The sequence below is a fragment of the Sycon ciliatum genome, chromosome 12, assembly GCF_964019385.1.
Source record: "Sycon ciliatum chromosome 12, ocSycCili1.1, whole genome shotgun sequence".
Classification (NCBI taxonomy): Eukaryota; Metazoa; Porifera; class Calcarea; order Leucosolenida; family Sycettidae; genus Sycon; species Sycon ciliatum.
The window spans coordinates 9,622,081-9,638,282 of NC_088654.1; the positions used below are offsets into that span (position 1 = coordinate 9,622,081).

Sequence of the window (16,202 nt, forward strand, 5' to 3'; positions counted from 1 at the left end):
AGTGTGTACGGTTTTTGCCTCCCGTATTCTTTCATCTGTACGAATTTCCTTTGTCAACAGCTTGCGGAAACCTATAAAAACCGAAGATCGAAGTCATTAGAGGTATCGACAAGGGGCTCTCAAATCCCCTAAATAGCTCCACAAGCTATGAATAAGAATGAAGCTCGCAATAAGAGCCCAGCATTTCCTTTGCTTCTATTCTACTTTTAGTAGTCCTAAGTGGTGCTGAGTTACCATAACTTACCAGAAGAAAATATTCTTTCATACCACACCAAGTCTCTCTGCACACAAACCACAAACTAGCCAATATAATGGTACACAAGCATGATGGAAGTGAGATAATGCATGTAACCTCGTTCTAAAATAGTTAGTGCATGGCAGGGAGGGTCTTATGGCTTGTTTGTGCCCTTCAGGGTAGCCCTCGGGCCTACGGCCCTCAGGCTAACCTGTCGGGCACTAACAAGCCATAAGGCCCTCCCTGCCATGCACTAACCTATAATTAGGTTATCTGTGTACTTTTATTTTATATTACCTTCCTATCATACCCTGGTTTCTCATCATTGTTTTGCTGTTGCCCGTAAAAGAGGCTGTTTTCACTACACCAGTACATGTCCATTGTAATATTTAATCTGCGGACAGCATGCTGTTTCTTTCTTTGTGAAATCATCAGCGCAGCACAGAGAAAATGAGGCCGAACCTGATACCAGTGAAATTATAATACTTTGAATCCATGTGCATGACACGTGTCCTTGTATTTTACAAGCTGTCATCCTTCACCTTTTCTCAGCCAACTAGACACACCTGCAGTTGCATGAACCCGATATGTTCCCAGTGGCATGCAAAGCAGATGCACTGGCGCTTGGGCCAGGGGCTATGTCGCAGGCTTGGGAGGTGACACAATGTCAGGTGTAAACATCTGGTGAAGGTCTGCTGATCAGATGAGCAGAGACAAGAACGTGCAGCGAAGCTGATAGGTCGTGCCCTACAACTAACTTTGAGATTTGAGATCAGTTCAGCGCTGGCTTTCCTTACTTGTTGACATGACAGCCATCGTGACTGTCTTTGTCGTATACTGTCACAAGGGCGGAGCGGTTGTAGACACAGAGCAAAAACATGCGCAAAAGTCAGCGTGATTAATACTGTTCTCCTGTCGTGGACATGGAAATCCAGTCGGTTGACTGTGGCCGGCGTTATCAGCGCGTACAGAGCGTTGCATGCTGTGCACAGTCATGTTGATCCGATGCGACCAGCGCTGCAGCGCATACATGTACATGTACGTGCTTGTGTCTAGACTACTGGGTACCGCTTATCCACGGCTGCATGGCTAACGCCCTGGGGCCGCTAGACTTGCAACCGGATTTCCATGTCCACGGCAGTAGTAGTACAGGCATCTTGACTTTTGCGCATGTTTTTGCTAGGACTGCATGTGTGTCGCCCCCCCCCGCCCCTGTTTCTAATAATGACTATCATTGCACAATATACATTATACATGACTGTATGTTTGCATGTCGTGCCCCGCATTCCAACACTAATGCTGACAGCTTGATGGGTGTCCATACTTCGCTACCCACACGTGCATGTAGATGTACATGTGCTCGTACATGATAATGCGAGCTCAGACTACAGTCATTTGCCTTACCGTAATGGATCACATCACGTCCACGCTCGAGAAAATCAGAAAATACAGTATCGTGAAGGCAAAGATTTGCGAGCGGGATCGTGACAGGACAGCACATGACAAAATGGAGCATACAGTATTGGCGTTGGCGTGGTTGAATGAGCAATAATGGTCATTTTGAGAAAAGCCTACAGTATCCATTTACCGCCTTCATTCTTGTGAATTTTAATCCGGGCAGCAAGAACAGGTTGTTCTTGAGGATTTCATTCATTTCGTTGCATTCCGCTTCTCGCCGCTGTACGATCAGCTCAACCCCATCCTGAGCGTCGTGCGTGCGAAACGGAGCTGAGGTAAGTGATATGGACGGCGCAAAGACCAGATGACTGTATAGAATCGACTCGCATTACATAATTACATGTATGTGTTATTGGAAGTATTAGAGGATCCTAAGGTGTTATCTGGGAAAGCAGGGAAATCGTATTTCCATGTCTGGGAAGGGAAAGCTGCAACTTTACAGCAGCACCACGGTCTTGGGCTGTGTTTACATGAAGCGTTTCAACCCGGGTTGAGTTCGACCCGGGTCAGATTTCAACCCGCCATGTACACAAAGGGAATGGCGCGTTTACATGACGCACTGCGCTTGACCCGGGTTGAAATTTCGCCCCGGGCTGATTTCGCCCCGGGTTGAAATCAACCCGGGCCAAGAAAATCGTACAAACGTACTTCTGTGTGTATCTCGCGCCAGGTTTGAACAGCACTGCAGATGCAAATTTCGCGCGAACGGATTCACGTGATCATACAGGAATTTAGAAGTGGACTTTTGGCGGCATATCAGTATTTGACCCGGGTCAACTGTCTTCATGTAAACGCTCACCTCTTTTGTCTATCGTGCAGACTTTCAACCCGGGCTGAACTCGACCCGGGTTGAAAATTCTCATGTAAACACAGCCTTGGATGCGTCAAGGGTTTGCTGCGAGTGGATGTTGAGTCAACCAGATGATTCTCGAAGTAGTGATTTTTGCTCGAAGTCATTTGTATGGCTGTCCAGGGTCTGGATTGGTGGCAGTTGTTCAGTCTGGGAGATAAACCATCTGCAGCACGAGTCTTAAGAACATCGCAATCTCATTGATCACCTGCCCAGGATAGTAAAATATTCACACTTCGTCTAACACAATGAAAGATTCAACTCGGATGGTGAGCCAATTAAATTATGGTGAAAAAGGAGAAGGACAAAATATTACGAGTTATGACTGACTGTCCACCAACGTAACCAGATCTTATACAGCCCTCTTGGACCTTTCCGAACATGAGCCTTCCAAGTTGGAAGGTTGTTAGTTTGCGCCTTGGAGAAGTGTTGGAACTAGGTGTCAGGTCACCAAATGTCTGAGTACTCCTTGTCAGGTTTGTGCCATTTTGTCGCACTCGCTGATTGTATAGGATCTGGTTACGTTGGTGGACAGTTAGTTATAACTCGTAACATTTTGTCCTTCTCCTTTTTCACCACAATGAAAGATGCACAAGCATTCCGGGATGTACATGACAAGTATAGAGACGATAAATGATTAAATGCTATGCCAAAGACCTTACGGAGGATGGCATTTGGCATAGCCAGGGTGCACAGCGCCTTATGCCCGAAGCTACATCATGATGCAAAAGGAATTCGCAGTAGCGTCTTGCGCGGCACAGCAGTCAGTACCTTTGGGTGTTTCTTTCCTCTGCGATGGACAGTGTCGAGAGTAGCTCGAACTACAGAATATTAATCCCGTGTTCGGGGTAGAAAAATGCTTTGTCTTTTTCGTCTAGACTCGGCTGCAGACTAGACTGAGCCAGAACACCTGAGCTAGCTCTTAAAATTGATATTTTCAAGAGGTCTGAACGGAGATGATTTTGTCGTAGTACATGTAGATATTGCTTTGGAGATTGGAGTTGGAAACCTGCATGAGACAGACCGGGTTGCTTTGTGGCTGAAGCTGAAGAGGAAGCGGAGCGGTATGGGTGATATAGGATTCGTAGATGTGATTTCCTGTATGTGGGCCAACTGTCCATTGGACGACTTCACAACAGCGCATCGACCTCACAGTCACATGCTGAGGGAAGAAAACAACTCAAAACTGGATTTCCACCGGATCTTCACAACTCCGAAGAAAAAAATAGTTTTCCGGTTGGCATTTCGATCATTAAGGTTTTTCTCTTTTTTCCTAACTTCATACATTTTCGGCCAAATCGGATGGCTTACTGGTTTGAAATTGAATATCATAAAATTGTTTGAGTTATTCGAAGTAAGGCTATTATTTTAAGAAGTGATGGGTGAGCAATCGAAATTCGATATATTATCGGTAATTGTTTTGTCCCTACGCTATTCACTCAACCAATTCTCAATTTCGTCCTGTCCAGTGACATCTTCAACCATGTTCAGTGGCCATGTTCTCCTACTTGCCTGTCTTGCGTGCGTGGCAAACTATCATCAATCTGCAGCTGTGGTATTTCCGTATGTCCGTAAGTGTTGCTTGATGCACTGCATAAGACTGTAGCCATGGATGTTGGAAGCGATCGATGGTCATCTCTCATGGAGGCCACACTGCATTGACACGGCTTCAGTGTGCTCAGAACTTCAGATTGTTTTTCTTTTTTTCTACAAAATCCACATATCTCCAGACACTGGGGTGAATAATGGAGTGTGGTGGTGGGTAGGGATGTCCACAAAATGTTTTCGATTTTTACATTTTGGGTAATTTTCACACTTTTTCAGCCAATTAGTCACAGTGTATTCTGTATTACCCTTGTGGCAGTGTCAAGTGCGTAGTGCCGAAGCTATGGGTCAAACGACTGTTGTGATAGCAATATCAAACTGATGAAGCACATACCGCACTTGCTGCTGTCATTACCCGGTCCGACGCTCCGTGTTTTGTCTGCTTTTTGGTCTGTCCCTCATTTTATCACTTTCTCACTACTCCTTCTCGAGTCTCTCTTTCTCTCTCTCTCTCTCTCACTCTCTCTCTCTTTCTCCCTCTCTATCTATCTCTCTCTCTCTTTCCTTACTCTCTTTCTTTCTCTCGCCCCTCTCTCCAGCACCAGCAGTTTATTTACTTGAAACAATTGGAAAGGCTATTCTGCAGGACTAAGGTCATAAAATGGCAAACATGTGTCCTGGGTTTTTCTCACTCTGATTTGCAGCGGTTTTCAACTGCTTCACTGCTGGTGGTTTGTACTATATCAGCTATGCGACACATATAGTCAATAGCAGTACAGCCCAGACCGCCTGCTCGCCAGGAGGCTACAGACTGGTCCTGCAAGCGTCAACCACCAGCGCTTGTTTCCGCCAGTACTATAATCACATGACAGCGGCCAGTGGTTCAAACATCACGCTTTGGATCAGAGGCCCCAGTGGAATGACTTGCTACCCGCACGCCTCGCCATGCCCAACCCTTTCGCCGTTCATATGCGAGGCATCGGATTCATCTGCGGTGCCAGGTTAGTGTTTGCTTCTTCAACACCACCGCTTCTGTTATGCAATGGAATTATCACTGTGCGCAGGAGGGTTTAGTCTCAATAGGTTGGGATTGCATCTAGTAGCCAGACACTGTTGATTGTGTTCGTTCGTTTATTTCTTTTGAATACTAATTACTCTCCATCAGTTTAATTGGATAAACCAACACAGTCGACTGCGAATGCACAAAATGATATTGTTTGTGACTTTCAGCGCACGCAGACACACAATGTCGTTGGCTACACAAATTTCCAATATCTTGCCCAAAAGGGTATCATAGCAGATTTGGCGTCCATATCACGTCAACATTACATCCAGGAAGAAGTCTCACGCAACTGCAATGGACCTGGGTTGGTTTCAGCCAACTGCAGTCAAGGGCGCCCTGTTTTCCATACAAAATCCAGTGGTTTACTAAGGTTTTGGTCATTAAACATCGGAATCCCTTCCCGAATTTTTTGCTACACCAACACCCATTTTAAGTGGAGTAAATGCATCAAACAAATGTTAACCCTTTCAGGGCCACTGCAGATTCCACGTATTCCCGCCAGGGCGCACGCTGACGCGTGCCTCAGCCCGAGTGCGCAGCTGCAAAATTTTACAATTTCACTCACCAGAGGCAGAATTTCTTCATCTTGGTCTTATCAGCAAGCTGCAGATCTCCTCTCTACAAATCATTCAACTAGATTTCCAGCAGGAGCAATAGAATCTCCTTCATGCCATTTGAGTGCTGCCCTATTGCGCCCGATTGAGATTCTGAGCCCACCTCGACAAATTTCTTCGGTCCATTTTGGGAAAAGAGCATGAACTCCGCTCGAGACAAATACCAAGAAAACGGATAAATTTCATTGAACCCAAAACATATTAGTACTCAGAATGTGAGGGCTTACATTAAAAATTCCTTTGAATCAGGGCTGATGATGTACTAAAGCAGCTATGTAGATAGGGCGTTGTGAACTCCACCGAGCAGAAGTCTCGGTATACTTCAGCATCAAGCGCATCCGGAGGAGGTGAGCGGGGGGAGGGGGGGGGGGAGAGTGGGGGTGGTTAAAAAGGTGGAAAGAGGAAAAATCCAATGCCATCGCCTAATACACGTCAGCTAATCTGCCGCAACGTGTGTTCTAGGAGGCGCTTGCATACACTTGCCTTATAGTGTTCCAACGTTGCTTGGTATGGCCCCGCATTCAGGATCCCAGTGGCCAGGCAAAACAGGGCTTAACAGCAGGCCAAATGGGAATAAACGGTGCAACTGCACTTACAAGGCATCACACAAAGGAAACATTGTGACTTGCCTTTATGTCTTTCCAACAGGAGGAAGCTCGGCTTGTCCTGCTCCCCCAACGATAGCTCACGCAACTGTGAGCATCCCGTCCGGTCTACAATTCCCTGCCGACATATTCTATCAATGCAACCTGGGCTACACAATCGTCAATTCCAACACCGCTCAGTGCCAAAAAGATGGGACATGGGTAAATCCGACGAAATCTTGCGACGGTAAGATTATGTATTCATTTTTCTCCAGTAGAAAAATAATCTCTTTGGAAGCAAGGAGTTTATTTATTACATGCGTACCGCTATGCTGGCACTGTCCGCTGCTTCTCTCTCAAAATTGGATGTGTGCTCATTCCGTATTGCTGCGCAGCAAATATTTGTCCAGCTCCATACATCACCAACGGATTCACGGCAGGCGCTGCCCCGTTTTTCACCATGTCCTGTTGCACTGGATACAAACTGGTTGGGAAGGGTGCAGTATCTTGCACAAGCAGTAATTCTACAACACCAGTTCCGACCTGTGAACGTAAGAATACTGACGCGTGAGCTGTATGGTATTGTATTGTGTTGCATTATGATTTTGACTCGGATGATTTATTCGATTTAATTGCCTTTATTTATATATTTCAATAGTACAATGTGCAACTTGGGAAGATCCGAATAACAATAATAGGATCACATAAACACAAAATTGGGATATTAATGTACTGTTATAAGTGCTACGTTCACTGCTTTGAGGAAAGACTACAGATAATAATTTTATCGCAAGTTGTGGGACTGAACTCAGTTGTGTTACTGCGTCGTATTGATGTGGACCGCGGCAAGGCACTTAACCGTTATCATCCCGACCCAAGGAATTGTCCTATCATTACGAAAATTTCCACACAAGTGCATTTTGGTTGTGTCAGGAAGGTCTTCGGAACTGCATAGGTCCTTAGGAGGAAAACAACACCAAGAGAACCGAGATGGACTTGCTATGCGTTCAAGGGAATAACCTACACAAGACATCATGATTGGCTACGAAGTTTTCACCAGCCCAGAAAGCTGAATGAAGCACCACCGATCATCAGGGAACAGGATGTATAGATATTGAGAACTGAATGTGTTCGATTGGCAAATGAGTCCATGTATGCAGGCTCAACAATAATTTTTTGATCTAATCCCGATCTCTTTTGTCTTCAGTCGTATCCTGCCCACAGGTCGAGCAGGGACTGGCGAATGGGACAGTGTCCAACAATCCTAACACTGTATATTCCGTTCAACACTTCACCTGTGATGTTGGCTTTAAGCTGGTCGGCTCACAGTCCACAACTTGTCAGCTAAATGGCAAGTGGTCTAGCGCACCACCTACATGCTCACGTAAGGATAAGTAGGAAGGAGCCCAAAGACCCTTTCTTCCTGTTTTAGATTATATGCTTTATGCTTTGCGTGTTGACAACAGTTTCCTTGGAGACAAGAATGCAATAATACTAAAAAGTAGACACACTTCAGGCCCTTCAAAAACTTCGTGAAAGTTTTCACACGTTTACTATCAAGCTTTCTCCTCGGGTGAAATACAAGCAAGAGCAAAGGAATCAGAACTACATTTCACGCTTGTTAGGTTTTCTCACACGTGCACCTTCGTCTTATTCGCTTTATTTGCAAAGGCCACGCATTTTTGTTTTGTTGTTTTGAGCATCCTCCTTCTTTTCTCCGTTCTATAACCACTATAAAAGTTCATTTCTGCATTCTCAACTGCTCACAAGTAGCGCTCTCAGCCGAACCACGAAGCATAAAAACACCAGCGCAGCAAGGACACTTCCTTTGGCAGATTATATTTCTCCACGCCTCTAGACAGCTGTTCGCTCCTTCCAGCTCATCAGTAGAGGATGATAATGATGAAAATGGAGTGTAAAGGAATAATCATTCTTAGCAGCAGAAATGACGCAAGTGCGCGTTTCACACAGAGCACAATGACATATGCAAGCTGTAGATGTAAAATGTGAGAACAGCGTGAAGAGCTGTTGTACGCGCTCATTGGTGGAGGAACACACTACACAGGCGCACAAGCGACGCAAATATTTCGCGGACATGACTCTATAACTGATCGTAATAGAGCGAGAATAATGAAGCCATTGCATGTTGTTCGTAGTGATATTATTATGATGGTGCATTGTCCCTCGTGTGGTTCATTGCACCATCATACTATCACTACGAACAGCATAAATGTACTTTCCAGTAGCATCATTATTCTCTCTTTATTGCAATCACTTCTGGGGTCATTCCTGCTTACGATTTGCGTCGCTTGTGCGCCTGTGTGGTGTGTTCTTCCACCAATGAGCGTGTACAATGGCTCTTCACGTTGTTCTCACATTTAGCATCTAGCAGCTTGCATATGCCACTATTGTATGTGGAGAACGCGCACGCCATTTCTGCTGTATAAGAATGATCATTCCTATACTCTCCATTTTCATCTTTGTCATCCTCCACTGATGAGCTCGAAAGAGCTGTCTAAAGGCGTGGAGAAAGATCATCTGTCAACGGAAGTGTCCTTGCTGTGCTGGTGTGTTTAAGCTTCGTGGTTCGGCTGAGAGCGTGTGATTGCGACAGGTTGGGAATGCAGTAAATTAAAAATTGGAGTATGCCCAATCCACTGTTCTTGTTCCTTTGCTTTTGCTTGAACTTCACCTGACGAGAATGATTGCATAAGGTCGGCAGAGCATCCCAGACCACGCCACCACTCCCCTTATTCATGGCTCACACATGACGGGTTTACGTGGTCCTAGTAAAAAAGAAAAGAAAAAAATACTAGTGAAAATTCTTTCAGAGGTTGTTCAAGAGCCTGAAGTGTGTAATTCCTCCTAGCAACACTTTAAAATATTAACACAATTGATAGTGATGGTGAAGAATAGTTTGAGTTGTGTAGTGTTTCTTTCCCCGATACGCTTCTTGTCTACAGGAAAGGTATATAATTACAATTCGTTGGGTATTTCTAGAATATTTCGTACGTACTTTATGAGCATAACGTGTACTTGTATGTATTTCAAAACTCGAAGACATCTTCCACTAATTGTGCAACTAAATTGTATGTGGAGCACAGGGGTACTGATACTGAACCGGTTTGCTTGCACGCGTTTTAACTAGAGCAGAACACGAAATGTCCACCATTGCGAAGGTGTTCGTTAAAGCATTTTGGTGTCCACATGCCACTGTGTCGGGTATCCTTACTACAGGAATTATGTGCAATCAAGTCTTGTCTTCTCCAGCGGATGGAACATTAGCAACCGGTCCTAGAACAGCTCTGAGCATTCTTCAGTACTCGTGCAATGAAGGATTTATGTTGCAAGGAGCCGCATACACAATGTGCCAGCTGGATGGGACTTGGTCGAACGCGTCTACAACATGCAAGCGTATGTTGTTGGATGTTGTTGTTGTTGAATCTTACGTATAGTCGCAACACAAACAGGCGATAGCGCCTTATTTTTACGTGTGAGCGATATAACAAATTCAATGATTACACTAATGAGAAGGTGAGGAGAAAAAATCACAAGTGAAAGAGGCCACCGAAGGTAGCTGACTATGTTACAGATAGAGCGGCGGGAAAAAAATTGTTGAAAAACCGAATACACGGAGTGTAAATGACTGCTGAGATGTCGAAGCAGTGCATTTCCTATCACCCTTGCAAAACACTATGTACCAATAGGATAGGATTTGATCAGATGAAATCTTACACAGAAATTGAAAGGATGTGTAGTATCCCTGCCCGACCAATACGGAAGCAGTACGGAACTAATACGGAGCTTTGCCTGATGTATATTTAGTGTATCTCCGTATGTAAGCGTACGGCGTCTGCTGCATAAAAGCGGCTGCGCATTTCTGTTTCGATGAGAAGATTAGATTAGATTAGATAAGATAGCAATGAAAGCTAACTGGAAGATGAGATTTTGATAATAACGAGCTATTCAACCTCCAGGTGTGCACCGGAGAGAAAGTCAGTTATTTTGCCGCTTCTTCTTTCACTAACAATTATATCTCAGGTGTGTACCTGAAAGAAGTAGAATAAAAGTAACTCTTGTTGATTTCACCGCGCCTACCACTCGGCTACCCATTACAGATGTACTCTTCGTGAACAGATAAAAATGGGATATACTTTGAATACTTTGACGCTTTCGAGAAAGCATCGAAATGTGCGTGACAAAGCTCGGAAGCGCATGGGCTGTAGTTTGTTCCAAAGAATGGCACCGATTATTGTACTTCTGCCCAGAGGACCGGGGTAAGGAGGGTACGTGAAATAGGTGTTGATCAGCTCCTCGGGTGCGATCACTCTGACGTAAAAATTCCAAAACAGGACACTCGAACGGCCATATCTGAAGCGACAAACGAATATTAGAATTTTCGCTGCCAGCAGGGCGCCCTCGAGGGTTGGAAGAAAGCGTCTCTCGAAGAGCCCTGCAGCGGAGGTCCGCGGCGGGATGCCAAACATGGCACGGATCGCAGCTTTCGTCATCCGAATTTGGGCGTTCATGTTTCTGGCCATCAGGGTTGAATAGAATTCATTGGACGCGTAAGTTACCGGTAGTTTGGACATAATCATTGCATGTTCCAGGAGACTGGAGAGGTTAAGATGCAGTTATTTCCGACGTGACGCGCAATTTCATGTCAAATTAGGCGTAAAACTACAAATTTCGACGTGAACTGCAGGTCGTTCGGGTTGTTTTTCGACGCTCGAGCCAAATAACGGTAGTTAAACTTTCGCGTCACATCAGAAATAACGTGCCTCTTAACCTTTCTGCTGTCAAGCTTTGACGTGAGCGCCATACCTCAGCAATCGAGCGTCGAACTTGACGAATGGTCTGCTCAACGTGACCCTCCCAGGAGATTTCATTATCAACAGTAACTCGCATGTGGCTAGCCTGTGACACAATCATTAGCAGTTTCCCATCGCAACGGATCTGGAACGGTTCTGCACTCTGTTGCCCACCATGAGGTGTTACATATGTAAGATCTGTGTCTTCATCTGGCTCAGCTTAAGGCCGCGGTCCTCAAGCCAAATTGCCAGATTGGTGACTACGGTGCTTAGGGAGGTGCACACCACTGCTCGACCCGCAGAGGCCTCGATAACGATATCGTCCGCAGAGTCTTGATGGACGACAGTACGTGGGTTGCAACTGTGTACATCGCGAATATACAATCATAGTGAAGAGCAGCGGACCGAGAACAGAACCCTGTGGCACGTATCCACTGTACAGTGTGCAGCTTTACATACTCTCGGCCATAACTACACGCTGGCACCGATCGCGTAGGTGACTAGAAAGCCAGGAATTCACAGTGCCTGTCACACCAATGTTGGAGATTTCTTCCAGCAGAAAATTGTGCTTGACAGAGTCGAACGCTTTGGACATATCCACAAATGCTACGGCTGTTTCTTTCCGCACATACTTCGCTTTTAAAAAGGTTGCGAGCAACGAAAATTCTTAGCGCCGTAACAAACATTTTTAACAAAAAAAGCTAACGAAAATTCGTAAGCCGTGAGGTTGCGCACAATGTTTGACCTTTTTCGTAGTAGTTCGACGCGGCGCGCGTGCGGGTATGGAAAGTCAAGGCAGAGAGTTGTAATAGATCAGTATTTTAGTGCCGGTACTCCAGGTTACAAAACATATTTTCGTAGATCTGATCTGCTTCGATCGCGTTTGGACGGATCTTCGCGGCAACTTCCGTCATTTCAACCCGGACGGTCGAAATCTTACAAATTTTCGTTACACGACACCTCTCTACGAACCCGCCGTTTACCGCTAGGACAAGGGGAAGAGATAGTAGGGAGGATATATTTTTTTCCATTATGTACTGTAAACCGTGAAATTATTTCGATGGTCTAATTTCTGCGAAATTCACGACCGCGTGGAAATCGCGAAATTTAGACAGCGCGAAAAGGAGATCCATGAAAGGTTTAGCAATAATGCCACAGGTTTAGCAAGAATGCCATTCTGAAATCGCAACATTAAAACCTCGCAAACCTGTCCGGACTCTGAAAACGCGAACTAAAAACGCCGCGAAAATGTCACGCTTTACAGTATGAAATGAGCTCGACTTTCACGTACATGTATGTCAGTATTGCTTTCGGTGTTTTAGGGAAGTGCAATTCTAACTAATTGCTAAGAAACCTGGAAATCCCACAAATCCCTCAAAACCCGCCATGACACATGTATCATAAACAATTTCTCTTTCATGATTCTAACCGCTTGACCTTGCCAACAATACCCTGTTTTCGACTACGCATTTTACATGCGATCATAAAGCATGGTACGTCATGAGGGTGATTTGGGGGGCAGATTTGTTTGCTTCATTGCTGTGTGATCATTGTAGTGAGTGCAATACCGGTATATGGATGTATTGAGTGTGTATGGGCACTCTTCACAGCCGCCCTGATCGTGTCATATTTTTGTTATTGTACACCAGTGTTTGTTGCCACCGAGGGTATTCTAACATACGGGAGGGCAAATAAGGTCTTAATGCCATTAATTACATGTAGATGCACATGTTTATGTGCGTATTGAGCCCTGGAGCGTTGCAAGCCATAATCAACAGACCGTTAGAGACGCACAGCATGAGCGCGTATGAACCAGCTGTGCTCCAAGGCAGCTGCAGCCCGCTATAGGAACCCACATGCTTTTACAGCAGCAAGATGGTTTCTGTTGAATTAACGTCTCAATGTCTGCAGCTAAAGAGTAGACAGCTTGACGGGTTATTGAACTGCGGTAAATTGTTTCGCAGATTCTAAGTTACAATTTCATGCTGGCTTTACTGATCTTTTGCTGGTTTTCAGCTATGTGTTCAGCGGAACAAAGAGAGAGAGGTTAGATAACAACATTGTATCGTAGCACTTGCGGAATAAACTTGTTCTCATCATCATTTTGTTTCACTGTCCAGAGACTCAGTCACAAAACTTCTCGAACTTCGCTGCCGGTGGAATTGGTCTAGGCATCGGTCTTGCGATTATGGGGATTGTCCTTCTCATCGTGGTGAAGCGGATGGAGAAGGCAAGACCTTTGCCCGCAGCTCCCAGCTTGGCCATGAAGGACACACGTAAGCTAGCAGCCTCGGAGTCGATGATGATGTCCAACGACGCATATGCTGGAAGGCCGTTCCACACACAGCCGGAGGCCGAGACAGTTTATGAGCAGCCCGGCCAGGTTAAAACCGCTCATCTCTACTAACATTTTGTCATTAGTAGCATGCTCATTTCCTGTAGGAGCCTGTGCATGTACCGCACATTTTACAGAGTATTAAGTATTGTGTTCATTGCCTGCACTGCCCTTTGTAATTTGTAAATGCACAGTAATACTGCACCGGGAAAGGTGTATTTTTACGTTTATTTACATGATCTATAAAAAAGGACCTTGTCTATTGATGTTGGCACACAAACTCTGTCCCACGACTGTTTTTGTTGACCAAAATTTCATTCTTCCAAGATGTTGGCCTGCAAGATCTTATGCAGTTCTTCAGCTTCTATGACAACCATAATGTTTGGTGTGCTCTTTTTCCCATTGTTGTTTCTTGAATTTTGTACGTACCCAGGTCTAGTAAAGGGGGTCTGCGATGAATTGCCGTAAACCCGTTCCCAGAACGACAGTTCCCGGAACGGCTCTAAGTAGAAAGGCGGTTCTCAGTACGACATTTCACTGAAACGCATGCCAGACCGAAAAGACAATTCACGAAAATCACATTCGCGGAGAGCTTCCCAAAACGAAAGACATTTCACAGCTACATGTATCTCCTTTAACGTCTGATCAGTTCACAGGGTAAAGCCTCGGCACACTTTTGCTGGTGTTGGAGCTCAGAATTTCAATTTATCATTAGTGTATGAAATGGAAATGGAAAAATATCATGAAAAGACGTTAACTAAAACGACTTTCAGCATAAAGCATCAAATATAAAAGAATACGCAGGGCCAAATCATGCGCCATCTTCACAAGAAATCGGGTGGGGGGGGGGGGGGGTGGAGTAGTTACGAGGTTGCAGAATCATACGTTGTGGGTGCTAACACAGCGCTGCCGCAGCCTTTGTACAGTATAGCCCGCACCCGGTCGTCCAAGCCTTTCAAGCACGCTCCGCTCATTTCCACCAACCAACTACTCCCTTGCAGTCTATTTAATTGGCTCACCATCCGAGTTACCATTTTATTTGTTCATCATAATCTAGGAGCTGTGGCATCATTCATGATCCACAGCAAGGATAGGGAGCAATGCCTGTGCCTATGGTGACGTAAAAATAATGACAACAACAACAGTCAACACTGCGTATTGAGCCGGGAGTGGAGATTTCTTGAAGGTTTGCCGAGTGGAAAGTTCGATGGACTTCCCGTGTGCTTTGGATGGCAGTCGTGAGTCAGACAAGTGAGAATTCAAGTCCGCAGGACAAGCGCGACCTCCCACGTTGGGAGCAACACACAATTCCCCAAGTATCACCGAAGTCGCACCAACCTATTCTTAGCAACATTCGAGGTAAAGAATGTGAGAGCACACTACTCCACATGCATTGAGTTCAGTCGGTAAATGGTAAAACGCCGTACCATATGCATGTGGCCAGAGGAAGAGGGTTTTAGTGGCAGGTTGTCTTTACGTAGAGGTATGTAATGCACAACCGTATATACATGTATGTGAGACCGTCCGTGCCTGGCGGAGAGGTCTGTAGGTCGCTAATCGCGGTGGTCTTCAGTTACAGGTTTTACTTTACTGTATGTAAAAAAATCAATATCGAACACGGAACTATCGGAACTACCAATTGATAATGCAATACCTGCAAAAAAAGAAAAGAAAAAGATCCTGTGTCAGTGATGGATCTCCGCTAACAGATCAACATGCAGAGACCACTCAAGCAGCCTTGGTACTACACATGCTTAGAACCCGCTCTCCGAAATGGCTAACTCCCTCATCACATTGGCTGGGGGATGGATGGCATGCCGAACGTGCACCACAAATTCACATTATTGCTGCCCTGACCAAAGCTTAAGCATGGGCTATACAATCATTATACATGTACATATAAAATAGTGATTTACATGATCGATGACCTGCAAACCATGGCAGGTGGTATGACATCTGTCATCTGCCTGCGAGTCAGGTGCATGCATCTCTTGCCCGAGGGCAAGCCCGCATTCTCAAAGGATGATAGGTAAAGTCTGTTTGGCGCTAAGCTTCTCCCCTACGATTATACATGTGCCATGCGCGGTGGAGAGTCGCATACTGCGGCATAGCATTGTCCCCATTTCTTCAGCTTCTGTAGTACAGTACAGGGCCATACTAGTACTGTATACCGAGTATAGTAGTAATAGTATGGGAATGAGATCGGATCCGATCGCGTGATTGTGAGTGCAGCAAGCGCCCAGCGCTGTGCAACCCTAGGCCCTGAAAGTGCGAACACTGAGTAGTGTAGATCGCTGGTTCGAATAAGTATCTGCCTGAGCACATTCCGTGAAGTAACTAATATACTGTCTTAGTTAGTTTGGCTGCTGACCCGCTCGCGATGGCTCCATACTCAACCCAGATGCACGCGCAAGTAACATTTAGTTCTCCTACTGTCGGGGACATGGAAATCCAGTCGATTGATGCAGGGCCGGCGGCCCGGCGCCCCCAGCGCGTACAGAACGCTGCGTGCAGTGCACATGTTGATCCGACGGCGATGCGACCAGCATGGAGCGCGCTGCAGCGCATAAATGCATGCGTGTACTGCTTGTCCACGGCTGCATGGCCAGCGCCCTGGGGCCGCTAGACGTGCGACCGGATTTCCATGTCCACAACAGTAGATGTGCATGACTGTATGTATAACGACAGAAGATCCAACAATCTAGAC

General features: G+C 45.5%; 1 protein-coding gene across 1 annotated transcript; it reads left to right on the top strand.

The window, feature by feature from the left end:
* Positions 1–1,762: 1,762 nt before the first annotated feature.
* Positions 1,763–13,948, top strand: LOC135828214 (E-selectin-like). Its single transcript, XM_065340668.1, has 8 exons — positions 1,763–1,968; positions 4,013–4,114; positions 4,793–5,089; positions 6,414–6,596; positions 6,745–6,900; positions 7,557–7,733; positions 9,587–9,763; positions 13,281–13,948. Exons 2-8 carry the CDS (start codon positions 4,027–4,029, stop codon positions 13,565–13,567), a joined length of 1,365 nt encoding a protein of 454 aa, XP_065196740.1. The 5' UTR covers positions 1,763–1,968; positions 4,013–4,026; the 3' UTR covers positions 13,568–13,948.
* Positions 13,949–16,202: the final 2,254 nt, after the last annotated feature.

What these genes read in the sequence shown, in the direction of transcription:
- LOC135828214 (XM_065340668.1), top strand. Translation starts at nt 4,027, where the DNA reads ATGTTCAGTGGCCATGTTCTCCTACTTGCCTGTCTTGCGTGCGTGGCA. An exon ending in GGATTCATCTGCGGTGCCAG is followed by an intron (nt 5,090 to 6,413) that starts GTTAGTGTTTGC and finishes TCTTTCCAACAG; the next exon opens with GAGGAAGCTCGGCTTGTCCT. An exon ending in CGCACCACCTACATGCTCAC is followed by an intron (nt 7,734 to 9,586) that starts GTAAGGATAAGT and finishes TCCTTACTACAG; the next exon opens with GAATTATGTGCAATCAAGTC.